Source organism: Fukomys damarensis, unplaced genomic scaffold (genome assembly GCF_012274545.1).
Source record: "Fukomys damarensis isolate Sample0158 unplaced genomic scaffold, DMR_v1.0_HiC HiC_scaffold_9, whole genome shotgun sequence".
Lineage (NCBI taxonomy): Eukaryota > Metazoa > Chordata > Mammalia > Rodentia > Bathyergidae > Fukomys > Fukomys damarensis.
The window spans coordinates 43,362,081-43,380,573 of NW_022900921.1; the positions used below are offsets into that span (position 1 = coordinate 43,362,081).

At 40.3% G+C, this 18,493-nt stretch overlaps 1 protein-coding gene across 1 annotated transcript in view; it reads right to left on the bottom strand.

The window, feature by feature from the left end:
* Aff3 (AF4/FMR2 family member 3) overlaps nucleotides 1-18,493 on the bottom strand; it is a 399,929-nt gene that overhangs the window by 97,955 nt on the left and 283,481 nt on the right. Inside the window, exon 10 of the mRNA XM_033761487.1 lies at nucleotides 10,403-10,454. Within this exon, the coding sequence (XP_033617378.1) occupies nucleotides 10,403-10,454 (52 nt within the window). The remainder of the gene's footprint in view (nucleotides 1-10,402; nucleotides 10,455-18,493) is intronic.

Consider the following 18,493-nt stretch of genomic DNA (forward strand, 5'->3'; position numbering starts at 1 on the left):
ATCTTGATGCAGTAAGGTTCTTGAATCTTTTTGACAGACATGATTATTACTCTATGCATTATAAATAAGAAAATAATTGGCTCTTTAGCCTGCAGATTTATGTTAATGACCCAGCTAGCTATTAAATTAATTGTATGCTCTCTAAATATTGATTGGGGATTAAAAGGTAACTTTCTTTCATTGTGCAAGAAGTAAATTAGGCCAATAGGGAAATTTCCTCTACAGATTATATCTAACGATAGCTGGCTGTGAAATTAAAATAGTCAGTTTAAGTGGATAAACCATGCTCATTTAAAAAGAAAAATGCATTTAAATAATTAAAATAAAAAGACTGTCCAATACGTGTGGATAATGCAATTACCGGAAGCTGCAGGCATGGCTGTGGCCACTCAATTTGGGTCCCTGTTCCCTTATTCTCCATAACCCTTGCATTTCTTGTCTTGGAAACACTGCTGGCAGTGGACACTATCTCGGCCGCTGCTGCTTAAAGTCTTAATCATGTGTCCCATTCCTTGTGCATTAGTCATAATGACTCCATCTAGATACTCCCAAGCTTTCTGGGAGGTTATCTCATCTTTTTAACCAAATGGGAAGGCATATGGTACAATTAACTTCTCCCCTCCAAATCCATTAAAAAATTCCATTAAAGCTGAGTGCCTTCAGGAATCATTTTTTGTCTTAAGTCTTCTAATTTCATCACATTCTTCCATGGAACTGTTGGTCTTTGAAATTGTTAAATCAAGAGTTACAGAAAGGAGATCAAACAAGTCTGCTATATCCATCACATCATCCCCATTTGCTCAAACAAGAAAAGTGATTCTTAAATCTTCTGTGCTATTTCCGGTTTGAACCTCATTAAGTATAAGAACTGTGGAAGCAATCATTCCATTTCAGTAATATTTGCAAACTTTCTCAGTAAATAATGTCACATTACCAGCTCTAAGAGGCAATAGTTAAAATTCAGGTACTTTTGAAAAGGAGGGCAGCAGAGACACCCATCCTTTTGGGTTTGGAGACTTCAGTTCAAGATAACTTATAAAAATTATAACCTCAATATGGCTTGATGTAAGCATGTATAAAAAGCACTGACTGATATTTCCATGGAGATTGGATAGATTTTTTTCTCCAATTCAGTGGATTATCTGTGGATGCATCTATAGCTGACTTATGATCTTGGATACATATTTTTTCCTGTTTTTTGATATTTGGGTAAGACCAATTTGAAAAATCATGGTGTTGAGTGAACAAATAATGGTAGGACAAAGGTCATTTTAGACGTTGGACTCTGGACGGCAGGAAATACTTCCAATTCAGTGCAACACTGTGCACTTATTCATGGATCCATTTTATAAATACTTAGCATTCTGCTGTGTCAAACTCTCTGGCTTCAGGAAACATTGTTTACTTGGAAGAGGTAGATATTTTAAAAACAAACATAGACTAGTATGTGCAATTAAAATTATGAGATCTAGGAGGAAGATTAAAGCTACCATGAGAAGGGTGAACCACGGGTCTATTTTAGGTAAGGAGGAGGGCTCCCTGAGGATATAAAATTTTGCTACCTTTCCAAGATGAGCAGAAAAACTGAGACAGTGAAGGCCTGTGAAAGCCCAAAGACAGCTATGCTGGGTTTGGTGGAAGAACTGATGAAGGTCCTCAGGCTGAAGTGCTGCAAGTGGACTCACAGAGAAGGGAAGACTTGACAAAAAACCACACTGTTCAGGGTAGTGCTGGCCACACTATAGGACCTACATTTCATTACAGGTGGAAGGGGAAACCCACTTTAAATTGGAGACTAAGGATTGACTTGATTTGATTCATGTATTTCTTTTTTGTTAATTGAGTTTATTGGCACATTTTAGGTATACAGTACAGTTACATTCATTATTGGGATCTTGTACCTTAAAAAAAGATTTGATTCATATATTAAAAAAATTACTGGGCTGGGGATTTAGCTCAGTGGTTCAGCTGCCTGCCTCACAAACACAAGGTCCTGAGTTCAATCCCCGTGTACCAAAAAAAAAAAAAAAAAAAAAAAAAAAAGCATGTGTGTGTGTGTGTGTATTAAAAAAAAAAAGGCCAGGGATTTAGCTCAGCGGCTCAGTGGCCTGCCTTGCAAGCACAAGGACCCAAGTTCAATCCTGGTACAAAAAAAGAAAATTCCTCAGTCCAAAAAAAAAAAAAAAAAAAAAAAAAAAAAGCATGTGTGTGTGTGTATTAAAAAAAAAAAGGCCAGGGATTTAGCTCAGCGGCTCAGTGGCATGCCTTGCAAGCACAAGGACCCAAGTTCAATCCTGGTACAAAAAAAAAAAAGAAAAAATTACTGAAGGAAGACTGTCTCATAGAGGTGGGAAGTAGCAATATGATAGTTTACACTAGACTGATTTAGGCTAGCTAGGTAGACGAACTAATATTTAATTTTGAGGGTTGAATTAATAGGATGTAGAGATGAAATGAATATTTAAAAGAGGAACAGAGAGTTGTCAAAGATGAGTGCTATATTTCTGGGCCTGAACAGTCAGGCATCTGGCAGTGTTAGCTTTGGAAATAGGAATAATCACAAGAGGAACATATTTGTGTGTCTGGGTAGAGGGGGTAGCAAAGACCAGAAGCTCAGTTTGGAACAGACTGAGTTTGAAATACTTTGAGACATCCAAGTGGAAAAGTCAAATAGGTCTATGGTTCAGAAGGGAGTTCTGAGTTGAGACTTTAACTCCAGAAATTGCCAGTATATAAAAATTAAAGGTCACCAGAAGGGATGAGATCACCCAGAAAGAGTGGAACTGGAGAAAAAAAGTCAGAATGAATACTGAAAGTTTCCAACAGTCAAGAGTGGGTAGAAAAAGAGCACTCAGCAAAAGATAGAAGAAGAAATAGCTAGAGGCAGGAAACAGAGAAAGGAGAGTGTGGTGTTGAGTCTCCTCTAAAGATGGTGTGAGCAAGTGTTTTCAATGCTATCAGTCTGTTAAAACAAAGGACTGGCAAAAGCCCAGATCACTGGCTGCACGGAGATCATTGGTGATTCAGGAGGAGGACTTCTGGTGGAGAGGAGGACATAAAAGAAGCGCAAGAACCCCTAAGTAACAGAGAGGAATTGGACAGACTTTTAGCAGGAGTAGGGCAGTGTCCTCTGTCACAGGAGAGAAGCAGGATGATGAATGAAGAGAAAAGCAGTGTGTGGATGAGTTAGTAGGAAAATTAGTCTTCTTATTAGATAGAAGTCATTCAGCCATAATATGCACTAGGGACATGAAAATGAATAAGATACAGAATAAAATTCAGGCTGTTCATTCAAGAAGTTAGGGAGATAGAAAACTAAACTCTATATTACCACTATTACCAAGTCTGTGATGGAAGTAATTACTGGAACTCAGAAGAAAATTTACAAAATAACCACACTGGTGAACTGTTAATGTTTTTCTGTATAATACCCACAAAAGCTATACAAAGAAATAAATACACATACATTACAGATAAATCAAAATGGAATTCTTCAAAATGTTAAAGGAACCTATAGAAAAATAGTAAATATAATACAAATGATAGAACAAAGAGAACAGAGAAAAACAAAACTAGAAACCAAAGTGGCAGACTTGAGTCTTAAAACATCAATAATTGCACTAAATGTCAACGGTCTAAATATATCACCCAAAAAGCAGAAATTTGCAGAATGGACAAAAACATGATGAGTATATGATGTCTTTAAGAAACTTACTTCAAAAAAATTCCTTTTACAATAGCATCCAAAAAAATGAAGTATCTAGGAATCAATCTAACAAAAGAAACAAAAGATCTCTACACTGAAAACTACAGCACTCTGAAAAAAGAAATCGAAGAGGATATAAAAAAATGGAAAGATATCCCCTGCTCCTGGGTAGGAAGAATCAACATAGTGAAAATGGCCATACTACCGAAACTGCTATATACATTCAATGCAATGCCAATTGAAATTCCAACACTATATTTCACAGAACTAGAAAAAAGAATCCAAAAATTCATTTGGAACCACAAGAGACCTAGAATAGCAAAAGCCATTATAGGCAACAGTCACATGGCACCAGGTGTAACAATTCCCAATTTGAAACTATACTACAAAGCCACTGTGATAAAATCAGCATGGTACTGGCAAAGAAATAGGCCTGAGGATCAATGGAACAGACTGGAAGACACAAAAACAAATGCAGATGTACTCAGCTACCTCATCTTCGACAAAGGAGCTCACCATCCTCAGTGGAGGAAAGATAGCCTCTTTAATAAATGGTGTTGGAAAAACTGGATATCAACCTGTCACAGATTAAAATTAGACCCTTATCTTTCGCCATGCACTAAATTAAAATCCAAATGGATTAAAGATCTAAATATTAAAACAGAAACATTAAACTTGCTGGAAAGTAAGTTAGGCAGAACTCTGGAAGACATTGGTATAGGAAAAGACTTTATGAACAAATCCTCAGTAGCACGGGAACTAGCAGAAAGAATCAACAACTGGGATCTCATCTTACTAAAAAGCTTCTGTACTTCAAAAGAAACCATTAGCAGAACTAAGAGACAATCTACAATGTGGGAAAAAATTTTTACCAGCTGTACCTCAGACAAAGGACTATTATCAAGGATATATAAAGAACTCAAAACAATCAGTCCCCCCAAATATAAAGACCCGATCCAAAAATGGGCATCCGAAATGAACAGACATTTCTCATACAAAGAAGTGAAAGCAGCAAGAAAATATATGAAAAAATGTTCCACATCACTGGTCATTCGAGAGATGCAGATGAAAACAACACTGAGATTCCACCTCACCCCACAAAGAATGGCTGCTATCAAGAAATCACACAATAACAAATGTTGGCGGGGTTGTGGGGAGAAAGGAACCCTCCTCCATTGTTGGTGGGAGTGCAGACTAGTGCAACCACTATGGAAATCAATATGGAGATACCTCAAAGAGCTTGGACTGGAGGTTCCATTTGACCCAGCCATCCCTCTGTTGGGTATCTTTCCAAGAGAACTAAAAGAATCATATCACAGAGAAGTATGTGCACCCATGTTTATAGCGGCACAGTTTGTAATAGCTAAATCTTGGAAACAACCTATTTGCCCATCCGTTGGAAACTGGATAAAGAAGATGTGGTTTTTCTATAAAATGGAATATTACTCAGCCATAAAGAGCGAGAGAATAGATTCATTCATAGGAAAATGGATACATATTGAAGATATACTCCTAAGTGAAATAAATAAGTCCCACATGTGTAAATACCAAATAGTTTCCCTGGTGTGAATATTCTGCAACAATGCATAAGATTCTAATAAGATTACTGACATTTAGAAATGGGAGGAAAGGAGCTAAAGGTGTAGGGAAGGTGTGATACGTAGGGGAAGAACAAAAAGGGAAAAGAAAAAAATGTGAGAGAATGAAAAGATGAAAATAAAGTGTTTGTAGATGGGGAGGGGAGGAGGGGGTGAAGGGAGGGCAGAGGTAAGGGGAAAAAAATGAGAATCAAGACTTGCCATGTAAAGGTACATGATCCCAACAATGAATGTAACTGTAATGTATCCCTAAATGTACCAATAAACTCAATAAAAAAAATAAATAAATAAAGAAACTTACTTCAAATGTATCACATGGGCATTTGAAAATAAAAGGATGAAAAAAGTTACAATTTGTAAGCACTAGTCAAAAGAAGGCAAGAGTATCTTACTCACATCAGAAAAGTAAACTTCAGAGGAAAGAAAATGACCAGAGCTAGACTGAGACATTACAAAATGATAAAAGAGTCAATCAATCTACCAAGACATAGCAATCCTAAGTGTATATGTAGCCAATAACAGAGCTGTAAAAATTGGTAGAACGGAAGGAGAAATAAATCCACAATTATTACTCTCTCAGAAATTGATAGAGTAAATAGAAAGTCAGAAAATATATAGAAGACTCAAAACATCAAACATCACATAATTAATATATATAGAACACTCCACCCCCAAAACGGCAGAATTCAGTCTTTCAAGTACCCATAAAACACATACCAATTCAGGCACATAAAAAGTCCTCAGAAAGTTTTTATCAATTGAAATTATACAGAATATGTTCTTTGATTATCATGGAACAAAACTAGAAACCAATAAAAGTAAGATTAAAGAAGTTCTCTGAACATTTGGAAATCAAACAATACACTTATGCATAATCCATGAACCAAAGAAATCTCAGTAAAGTGACTGGTAATAAAAACACAAGTTAAAATTTGTGGGATAAAGCTACAGCAGCATTGAGAGTGAAATGGATATCACTAAATGCTTAAATTATAAAATAGGGCATGTCTCCAATCAGTAATTTAAACTTTGACAAACTAGAAAAAGAGCCACATATATACCCAAAGGAAGCAAAGAGAGGGAAATGACAAAGATAAGAAATCAGTGAAACTGAAAACAGGAAAGTTATATAGTGGTACCTAGGTTCAGGAACTTAATTCATGGAATGACTTCTCCAACCAGAATTATGGAAATAATCAAGTTCACGAACTAAGGTACCACTGTATAAAGAATATCAATGAACCCAAAAGCTAGTCCAAAAAATTTAGTCAATAAATTTTTAGTAAGACTGATAAAAAAGAGACACAGACAGACAGACAGAAAGAAAGATGGACAGAACGAAGGAAAAAGGGAGGAAGAAATAAAAAGTAGGCAGACAAATGATGAGGATCAGAAATGAAATGAAGGGTATTGCTACAGATTCTGCAGGTTTCAAAAGGACAATAAAGGGATACTATGGAGAAATCTATACACATAAACATGAATAGGCTCATTATTGAAGAACATATTTTACAACTTAGACAGTATGAAATAGATAATCTGAGTAGTTCTAAAAAATTAAGGAGATAGAATTTGTAAGTTTTAAACATTTCCAAGCCTGAATGATTTTCATTGGAGAATTCTCCCCAAAATGAATTAACATCAATTTTCACAAAGCATATTCAAGAAAAGAGACAAGCTGGGAATACTGCTCAATTTATTTTATAAGGCTAGTATTACCACAGTAACAAAACTAGACCAAAGTAGCACAAAACAGAAAAGTTAAGACCCACGTGCCTTGTAAAATCCAAAAAACAAATACCTGGTAAGGATGGAAACAACCAAAATTCTCCTCCATTTCTGGTGGTAAAGTCCATCGGTACAACCATTTGGAAAATGGTTTGGGATGATTTGCCAGTGTTGCTTAGAGTATATAGAGTATAGATTCAACAGAAATGTTCCCCTTTCTTTTTTGGTATCAAGGATCAAACTCTGAACCTTGTGCTTGCGAGGCAGGTGGCAGCACCACTGAGCTAAATCCCTGGCCCTCAGGAGAAATATTCCATATGCCAATAAAGAGCCATAAAAGGATGCTGATAACAGCACTATTCTAATAGCCCTAAATATCCCCCTGGTCACCAGCAATGGAACGGATAAATTATAGTATATGCCCACAATGGAATACAATACAGCAACGAAAATGAACAATTTCAACTACATGGAACAACATGGGTGAATCCTACAAATCATGTTTGAGTACAAGAAGCCAGGCACAAAGAGTACATTCTTTATGATGAAACCAATGATATAAAGTTCAAAAATGAGCAAAATTTTAGAATATAGGAGAGTAATTATTCATGGAAGCTGGTGACTAGGAAGGGAGGTCATTTATGTCTTCTCTTGATCTGAGTGCTGGTTAAATGCTTTTTATTTTATGAACATTCAACAAATTGTATACTTAGGGTACATGTACTTTACGTATATTGTATTCAATTTTATTGTTTATAAGTTAATTAAATAATTTAATTAATTTTGAGATGTAGTCTTGCTATATTGTCCAGGTTGGTCTGGAAATCTTGGTCTCATGTGATCCTCCTGCCTCAGCCTCTAGAGTAGCTGACATTGTAGGCATGTACAACCACATCCAACTAATTTTTATCATTTTTATTAACAATAAAACGCAAACAAATTTTGCCTACTGGATCTGGAGACCTGAAGATGACTGGTGACCTTACATTCTGAGGAAGTGGCAGGCATGGGGATCTAACACTAATTCCAGTTTCCAAATGCAGCCCTGAAGCACACACAGAGCAGTTGAAGGCCAAATAAAGGCTGCAAAGCTACTAAGTAGCAGGGCCAGGATTTAAACCCTGGAGGAAGCCTTCTGTGGTCTTCATCACTGAACTGTACTGCTGGCTTTACCTCTAAGATCACAAGGAAGAGGAAAGGCAGCATTAGACAGGACCGGTCAATCTCACAGGAGTTAGAGGCTGCCCGTGGGGGGGTCAAACAGGTGCAGGAACCTGAAGCTATTGCAGACTTTTCTTTACATCACCCACTAAAGCCACTATTCACAAAGATGGCCAGGTGTAATGTAAGAAAAGGTTAAGGATCTCAGTGTGCTGTGCCTATTGAGGCAGGGAAGTACGTGGTAAGTTTTTGAAAAATTTTGGGGTAAGGAACAAATTCTGATTATGCCAGGGAAAATCATATCTGATAAATGTTCACTCATCTCACGGTGTCAGAAGAAGAAAAATGAAGTGTGTGTGCGTGTGTTGCATGTGTATACATGCTAAAATCCTTCAGGGGACAAATCCTATTTTGGTTTGGAGAGAAAAAAATATATTATTAGTTTTTTTTTTTTTTTTAAGTATACCAGGGCACAATTGTAAGTCAAAGCAGAACAACGATACAATTAGTGTTGAAGCAGTACCTAAACTGCCATATACAAAAACACTGTCTGGACTCTTAATTATACAACAGGGATTATTGTATACAAATCACTCATTCTGTCAGTTCTTTTTATTTCCTAGGGATTAAATGCAAGAGTAAAAAATCTGGCCTGGATATTCACAATACAATGTTATCAATGGCTACAGATTGGAAAGGAGTAGCTAATAAAATGAGTGGGTTAACTGAAAGGTTTTACTGTTTTAGAGTATGTGTACAGTACGTTATTCATAATGAGTTTTAAGTTGAATTTTCATTGGAAATACTTCCTGGAAGTAGCTCAAGTATTTCCAAATTAAGAAACGTTTGCTAAATAAAATAGCCCGTGACTCCTTTTGAAATATAAAGTATACACAATTTGCAGACTTGACATGACTTCATTTATACCATACCTGTCTGAGCCTCTCAGTGAGATAAAACACAAAGGGGTAAAATCATTTGCATTTAATCTCTTAGAGAATGGATCCAAATCAGGAGGGAAGCTCTCCTACCTTTCTGCTAAGATTTCTGAGTTGTGGGTACCCACTTGCCTGGTGTGACCACACAGGAGCAAGTTAAAATCAGTCTCTAAGAAACTCAGAACAGCCCTTCTCACCCCACCAACCTTACCTCTCTGGGGTGTTCTCTGCTTGCTAAACTGGTTTCTAGATTCTTTGAACCCCCTCATATCCTTGCTGCTCCGCTCCTCTCACAGGGAGAGGAATCTCTGCCTCCTGCAACTAAACTGCCACATTCTGCGTGGACATTTTCCCTGCAAAGCCTCCTTTGACTTTCATTTTACCTCTGCTTGCTCTCGCTGTACATTATTTGTATTTACATGTCTAGACAGAAGCCTTTCATAATGCCTCTGTAGGTTTGCGATTCCAAACTCAACTGAGTGGCACACGTATATTATTATGTATCACCCGTAAAAATGACTCATAAAAAAATCCCTCTGAATCGTCTTTCTACCCATGTCGTTTATCCAAACTTGACAAAATACAGTGCAGGTGATGAGAAAAAGGAAACCCAAGCATAGAAAAATCTGTATTTAGTATTTTCAAACTTGCTTTAAGACACAAACATTTCTTGAAATGCAGAAGTTAAAGTGATGAATGTTAAGTGGATATTTTTTCACCTTAACTGACTGATCAAAAGAGTATTTATAACCCTCCTGACTGATGTCTCCAGCTGATAAATCAACAGCAAAGGAGAATATTTCAAGCACATTTATCATTTAAGACAAACAGCCTAGACCGAGTGTGATTATTTTTTATTCATCATTTTAGCTCACCTCTGTGTTCACGTTTTCTGTGTTAATAATATCTGTATAAGGCTTCTCAATATTTAATGTTACAGCTTGCCTGCTGCATACAGATGAGGGGAAGGTCACATGTTTGAGCTCTAGAAGGCCAGTTAACTTTGGCAGAAAAAGAGGCAGGGGCTATTATTCAGGGAAGCCTGATTCTAGCCAGCTTCCTTATAATAATCATAGAATTAAAGTTTTAAGGGAAGTGAAGGTCAAGATATTTCAACAGACTGGCCCAGTTGCATAGGAGCTCATAATTAGCAAAGCAATGGCCAGCAGCACAGTTTAGTTACCATGACTCAGGTTACATCCAGCCCAGTTCATGGGGTCAGTGGCGCCCAAATCAATTCAAAGGACAGCAATGTGCCAGAAAAATCTTACCTGTTCACTCTCGTCTTCATCGCTACTTAGCTTAAGGTCATCTTCTAGCATTCTGAAAGAAGGAACAAAGAGGTACAGATGCTTAGCACATTCAAAATAATTCAATGCCAAAATATCACCTTGATAAGAGTAACGTATCAGTAATGTCTATTTGATTTCCTAATTTTTCCCCTCTCCTTTTTAAGTCCTTTTCTTCTCATGTACTTAGGAAATAGCAGAGAGTTGCATGATGGAAATTAACCCTCGTAACAGTCACAGGGTAAGAACGGGAGGCTCAAGAATATGCTGTTTTAGACATTAGGGCCAAAGGGGTACATTTGCCTGGGTAGTGGTCATTCTATAATGGCTGGCTCAGTGTTTTCCTCATCCAAGTGCTGAGCTGCATCCCCAAGCCTGCCCAGGGATGTTCATGGTAAAGAACATGACAGAAGGACTGGAGCTTTGCTGTGAGCAATAAACTTGAGTGTAAGCAGTAGCTGCGTTGGCCTCTGTTAGTCCCTGGGCTGCAGGAGACATATGCCCAAAGATGCTGCTGGGTGGAGACCACCACCCCAGAGGGAGCTCTTTGCTCCTGGGAAAGGAATGTTCCACCCCCAGGCCTCATGTCCATCCTGACAGAGGCTTTGAATTCATCAGAGCTAAGAGTGAGGACAACAAACAAAACTTCAGATTACCATTCCTGAGGCTGAAAAAAATCACATTCTTACCAGCAATTGCTGAGTTATTTCTTTATGGAATAATAGTTGGCAGATTAAATCATCTCAAAAGACCTCTTCCTCAGAAGTGCATCCTAAAAAAGCGCTTGGTAGAGCAGAAGGGTTCTGCCGGGGAATCAGGGAAAGTTCACTGTGCACAAAGCCTGGGGCTTCAGGCACCCAACTGAGGGCTGCCCCGCCCTGTACTTGAAGACCTGACTATTCTCCTTGAAGTCAGCTTCTAAAGACTGTTCCTAAAATGTGCTTAGAATTTTTTAAAGATCAATAAAAGACCTATCATCAGTAGATGGCTCTGGGTATTTATAAGTGATTTTGCTGACTTTTGGGGTACATTAAGGATAAAAGCTGTCAGGCAGGGTGTAGAGCCACTTCTGCCCCAACTGTCTGTGTGTCTACAGCTAGTTACTTAACTTGACCTCTGCCTACCCCATTGCAATTCCCTATTTATACAGCGGAGTTTATGCTGGGCAGTCTTAAAGGTGTAGTCCTGCTTTAGATTTCACGAGTCTATGAATTTCTCACTTCACAATGTGGACAAATGTTTCTATTTGTTCCAGGGAACGTAACTGAGACAAATCCAAGTCATCTTTGGTAAGCTGCCGAAGCCACTACCATTAGGACATCAAATCTGTCTCCTCACAGGGTGGGCAAATAGCATTCCTTTATTTCTTAGACTCCAAGCAACGCAGGAAACATCAGCAGAGACTGCAGGGTGTCACCTATATTACTCCATACACAAGGCCGGCCATTCATTTCCTTAAGCTGCTGGGCCCCCAAGAGAATGGATATCTTGGTGATTTATTAGAACACTGGAAGTAACCTAGGGAAAGGGGTTGTGCTTTACCCTCAAGTCCCCAAGGAGTAGCACAGTGACAGTACAGAGAATGATACACACTCAGCTCAATGTGTTGGTATGCCTTGAATGAGACTCCTCAAAGTTTACGTTTTGGAAATGAATTCCCAGAATCATATGTTGGTGGCATTTGGAGGCAGGGCATTCGTGAAATGATTGTTAATAGATGTATCGATGTGGACCGTCACCTGATGCCAGTACCTTGTTCTTGTATTCCCTCATTCCAGCACTGTGAGTCAAATGCACTTATATTCTTTACATATTACTTGGCTCAGGTATTTTGTTATAGAAACAGAGAACAGACTAAGATGTGTCAACACATAAAGACACATCTGTTTGAATTTCACACTGCCTCTCATGTCTCCAGTTCCTGGCCAAGTCATCTCTTGGATCTTGGCTCTTGTTATGTCTATATGGAACTCATCCATCTTTGTCATTATTTCCAAAAGAAAAGCAGCTAGGAATCCACTTTGCTTTATGAATAATAGCCAATCTATCACTAAATGAATCTGTCATAAAAATGAGTTTATTTTGTTTCTGGGTGAGGTCTAAAAACAAAGGATCACATGTATCCACTTCCTGTTGCTGTAATAAAATACTGGAGGCAGGGTACTTTGTAGGGGAAAGAGACCAATCTAGTTCATGGTTTTGCAGGCTGGAAGTCCAGGGTTAGGCAGCCCTATCTCTCTGGCCTCTGATGAAGGGCCCTCTGGTTACAACACAGCAGGCAGTATCATGTTGGAAATGATGTGAGAGGGAGGGATCATATGGTAGCTGGAACGTAGAAAAGGATTCAGGCTCACTTTTTTATGACAACTTGCTCTTATGAGAATGAACTCACTCCATGAGACCAAAATCTCTTCTGAAGTTGATGTTCCCAATGACTGATCATCTCACACAAGGACCACCAACCTCTTACCATGGCCACAGTGGGCACTGAGCTTCCAGAACATGAACTTTTGGGAGACACATGCAAACCATATCCAAGCCACTGAAATAGGCACAAATACTTTGTATTCAGGAGAGACTTCCAGAGAAATTCAAATGAAACCTCAGACTATTTCACAGTATGAGAAAGTGGCAATAGAAACACCACAATACATACCTTATGCAAGGGCTGATCAAAAGATACAGTGCTTGTTTAAATAAATTATTACAGTAAAAACACATTGTCATTAAGCCTCTCAAAGTATTCCTCCTCCCTTTCAATATCTTATCCTACCATTCTTGCCACCTTCTAAAGCAGTTCTGAAAGTTGTTCTCCTTTGTGAGTGTCATTATGAGGTGCGATAAAAATACAGTGAATGCTGCTGCTGAGTGCCATTCAGTGGAAAGGCAGGCTTGTAAAAACATTATGGTGTGTTCTCATCACCAGATCTGGCACCATGCAACATAAGTCTCTCCCCCAAAGTTAAAATGACCATGAAATATAAACATTTTGAATTAATTCAGAACTTTCAGGAAGCCAGGACAGCACAACTGAAGACACTCATGAAAGAGGACTTCCAGGACTGCAAGAATGATGAGATAAGTGTGCTCACAGCAAGGGGGAATATTTTGAGGGGGATTCATGGCAATGTGTCTTTTGCTATAATGAATTTTTAAAAATGCAAACATGTGGTGTATTTTTCACATACACTCCCACAGCCATCCTGGCTGGTGCTATTATCAAAACATAAGACCACAGACTTTGAAAGATCAATCGTGTCCACACTGCACTTCTACTCCCAATATGTGCACAGGCTTTTGCTGGGGTAACCGAGGCTCAAAGCCCCAAACTATCCGAGAATAGGAGCTCTTCTGTTGTGTTCTGATGATTGCCAGCAGAACCCCTGGCCCACTTGTGAAGGACAATGCTTTCCCTTCTCCCATGCTCAGGTTTGGTTCAATACTCATAAGCCCTCCACTTTTAATGCTGATCCTATCAGAGTGGCCTTTTCAAGAACCTAAGGAAGAGAGTGTATTGAGATTGTAGCTGAACAATAAAACATGGTTGGAGAAGAAAAGCAAAAAGCTATGGTACCCACAAGACCTATCCATACTTGGTGTATGGCAAGTAGACTGTAGGCTGTGACTACCTCTATAGGAATGCACATAGCATCACTGTAGTGGTGTCCCAACCTTAGCTCTCGAACACTGGGGAGTGCTTTCCTCATTTTTCTATTTCCAAAAGAACTTGGAATGTCACACTTATATTAAACAACAAACAAATAAAAGCATTAAGCCAAGAGTAAAAGGACAATGACAGCAGACTGTTGGCTAGGCCCCAGGATAAGGGGCGAGGATCTCCAACTGTTTCTAAAAAAGGAAGGCAAAGACTAATGCTCTAAAGGGTCTAGAACGGAGTTTGGAGCTGGTCATCTGCAACACACTTGGCTCACATGGGTGCCTTCCATACCTTGACACCCTGAACATCTCCAGCCTTCCTCCAGCCATCCCTTTTCCTGTGTGGAGCCTCTCCCCTTCACAGCCCCTGAGTCCTGGACTCTGGGCAGTATCTCTCACTGCTAAATGACACTGGCAGCAGATGAGCTGAGCAACGACTAGACATTACCTCATTCAACTCACAGCACTCCCCAAGGTGGGAGGTGGGCACTGCTGGGGGGCAGCAGAGCACACAGAGGATCCTGGGGGTCACACTGCCCAGGATGAATCTTCATCCTGCTGACACTCAGGTAGCTGAACAAGCTGGCACCTGTCTTAAAGGGCTTCCCAGAGAGCTCATTACATACATCCTGGAAGGTGCCTAGTACAGGGTCTGGCAGAGGGGCCCTCAGTGTCCATGGTAACCAGTACATTACTGCAAGTCAGCCTCTCATATGCATATCCACAAACTCAACCAACTGCTGATCAAAAATACTCAAAAAATTGCACCTGTATTGTAGACTTTATATTTGCATTTCCTGCACAATAGAGTTTAATACATATTTATACAGCATTTACATTGTATTAGGAATTATAATCAATCCAGACATGATTTAAAGTACATGGGAGGAAGTGAACAGGTTACATGTAAATATTATGCCATTTTATGAGGCAACCATGGTATCAGAGGGAGATCCCAGAACCAACCCACCCCCATGGATATTAAGGAGCAGCTGTTATTTCCTTTTTATCTGTGAAGGGCCATGTCTTAGTGCATTTAAGAAACTCACTGGGGTGGACAAGTTGACAAAGATGTCTTTGTAATGAAGCCTTAAAATTGAGCCGTGTGCTCTCCTTTGAGGTCCCTCTGAAATGACTTTCCCTCATGACTGTGCATGGGAGTATAACGGCTGCCATGGTTGGTTGGTTTGATGGGGCTTTATGTCTATATGTCTATAGAAAACGTGCCTGCCAGCCCCAGTGCACTGGGAGGTCTCCTCAGGAGTCAGTGGGGGGCCGTATGGCCAGGAGTCCCTTGTTTCGGCTGCTGTCTGATGACAGTGAGGACACTAAAATAAAACTGAACTTTTAAAATTGAGGTCAGAGAGCAGAAGTGCAGCTGGAGGTGCAAAGAAACTTGGACTTTACGGCCTTAACAACAGAAGAGCTGTCAAACTGCTGCCAGTGACATGTGGGTGAGGGACTCATGGTGATTTCACAGCAGTCTGACCCGGGTAACTGAACTGTGACACTTAAAGGACAGGAGGAGGGTTCCTAACATGTCATTTAGATTCTGCCTACTTTTTACCTGGGAGCTATGTCAGACAAGAACTTCTTAAAGCTATTGTCCCAGGCTTGTTATCTACCATCCCTGACCCTGGGGACCTGGGATCAAGACTCCAAGTCACTGGTGGAATGAATAGCTGCTGGTCCCACAAGGAGAGAGGACGCTGCTGAGCTCCACAGAGGAAAGGATAAGGCAGGAGATTCACTGGGAAGTTCTGAGATCAAGGATATGCATGTCACTTTCTTACTCCCTCCAGGGTCCTGTCCCTTCCTGAAAGTGAAAGACAAACAGGACCACACCTCACTGCCACCAGCAAAAGCAGCATCAAGACCTGGGCTGTCACTCCTGTGTTCTCTCTCTCTCTCTTTTTTTTTTTTTTTTGGTACAGGGGATTGAATTTAGGACTTTGTGCTTGTAAGGCAGGCATGGTGTCACTGAGTTAAATCCCCGGCCCGCACGAGTTTTAATTTAAAATTGTGATGCTCCGGCATATATAACTATAGCAGAACCAACTATCTTGTTTGAAGGTAAGCTCTGTACCACTTAGGAAAGGCAGGAATCTGACAGAACACTTGCAACTGTCACATTTGATTATTGTAACTTTCCTATGTTCATTATTTGTTTTCAGCCAAGAATGCCACAAACTTATGTTGGAGCTGGTGTCCAACTTTTTGGGGCCCTAAATGTCTCTGGAAGCAGAAAGAACAGCTTCCCCTTAACAGATGGCCACAGCTTCTAAAGCTAATCTCTACCTGACACAGGTACTGCAGATCGGGACATTAACCACCTTCACTGTAATGGCAGCCATTTCACAGGGTGGTGGTTTTTAATTAACAGGATTTCCCTGCAATTACTTGTCATTTGGGGCCCTTAGAAGAGCTGCATCCTTTAGTCCTTTAAAGTTCATTTCATTTTGCTTCATCTTAATGGTTTTTTAAAAATTAGAGTTTTAATTGGGCTCTTTGATGCTCACATTTGTGTCCATGGCAGAAGCTTTCTCCACCTATTTGAAATTTAAAGCCAGAGACAAATGTTTATGAATCCCCATTAAACATATTCATATATGCAAATATAGATTCTAGCAATTAGCATGGTTTGATAGCCTATTTGTTATGCAAGCATACCTCTGCAGGTATTCCCAAACTGTCTTCTCTAGTCCTACTTGGGATGTGGGAGAGGATGCTAGACAACTCATTTCACTCTTCCTGAAGTCTATTGCTCTGCTAGGGTTGGTGCTAACATCTGTCCAGGGTGATTTTCATTAAGAGGTTATACTTTCCTCTCTGCAGTTGTTTGGGAGAACTCAGCTCATGACATTCCAGGGAACTGGGAACCCAGGAGGCTAGCATAGGCTCATACTGGGGTTGATGTTTGTTTGGGAAGTGGTCCCCAAAGTCACTTCTTCGGGGCATAGGATGGTTGGTGGCCTGGTAGGGGCCTGAGGTCCTAACACTGAGGCCCTTCCCTGTGTATCTTTCTAACTGGATCTCACCACAGCATTTACTTCCCCTTAAGGTAGGATCCCAAAGAGAACTGAGACCCTCCTCTCACCTCTGCACCTGCTAGGAATTCCTGCTTGTTCATTCAATCAGCACAGCCCAAGTCACCGGAAAACAAGTTCCCAAAAGGCTATGCACCTGCCTCCAAAGCATATCCAGATGGTAGAGGACAGAGGCAGCAATCCAATGATTCTATCGTGGTGGAATAAGCATTAGAGTACAAAGATGCTCTTGGGTATTGGGGTGTCAGGATAAAGCACCCTTGACAAGGGCTAGCCTGAGCTGTCTTCAAGGTCCTGGAGGAACCAGGGAAACACAGCCCATTCTGTGAAAAGCCACTGTCCTATAAAATAAGGGTAACAGCCAAGTATGGGGTGCTCGGGAAAGAGGCAACTCATTTCCCTCTTTCCCATGGTATTCCTTGTTAAAAAGAAGATAATGCACATATGGGGCTGGGGTGGAGCTCAGGGTCAGCAAGCACTTAAGCATGTGGAAAGCTTTGGGCTCAATCCCACGCACAAAGAAAACACACACACGCACACACACACAAACACACACACACACACACACACACACGGCTCAAGACTTTACAAATGGAAAATGGTATTCAGCGAAATGTCTCCTTTCCATCCTTGTCCTTATTTGCTCACTTCTGACTCTTGTTCTCCACAGTGTCCCTGTTTGTAGTTTCTCATAGAGCATTTCAGAGTTTCTTCATGCATTAACAAGACAGCATGCAGGTAGCATGTTAGACCCAACAGAGCAGCACAAGGTGGGTGAGTACAGGGCAAACTGAGCACATGATCTACCGTGCTAAGCACCTCCTAAGAAGGCTCCTCGGGGTCCCCGCCTCCTGGTATTCACTGCCTTCTGTAAGGCCTTCTGGTGGGATGCTACTCATGCTAGCTGGCATGACGTGCCTTTGCTCATCTCTTTGGCTTGCTCTGTTGAAGCAAGCTGCTAGGTCCTATGGAGCAGTACCCATGGCAAGGAAGTGAGGGCATCCTTCAGGCAGTTCTAGGAGAGACTCAGGCTCTCACCCAGCAGTCCAGAAAAAACCCGTGTGGGCTGGGGATTTAACTAAGTGGCACCGTGCCTGCCTCATAAACTGAATCCTGCTGCTAACTGCAAGAGAGACCTTGGAAGTGGGTCTTCCTGTAGTTAAGCCTTGAGGAGACCAATGTTCTGACTGAGACTGTGTGTGCATCTCTGACAGACACCAAGCCAGAGGACCCAGCTAAGCCACACTCCAATTCTGACCCATTGAAACAATGACTTGAGAGGTGTTGTTTTAAGCCATTAAGATGCAGAGTAATTTGATAAGTACTGATAAGGAACTGATATGCTGGTGGAGAGCATTAATATTTAGCA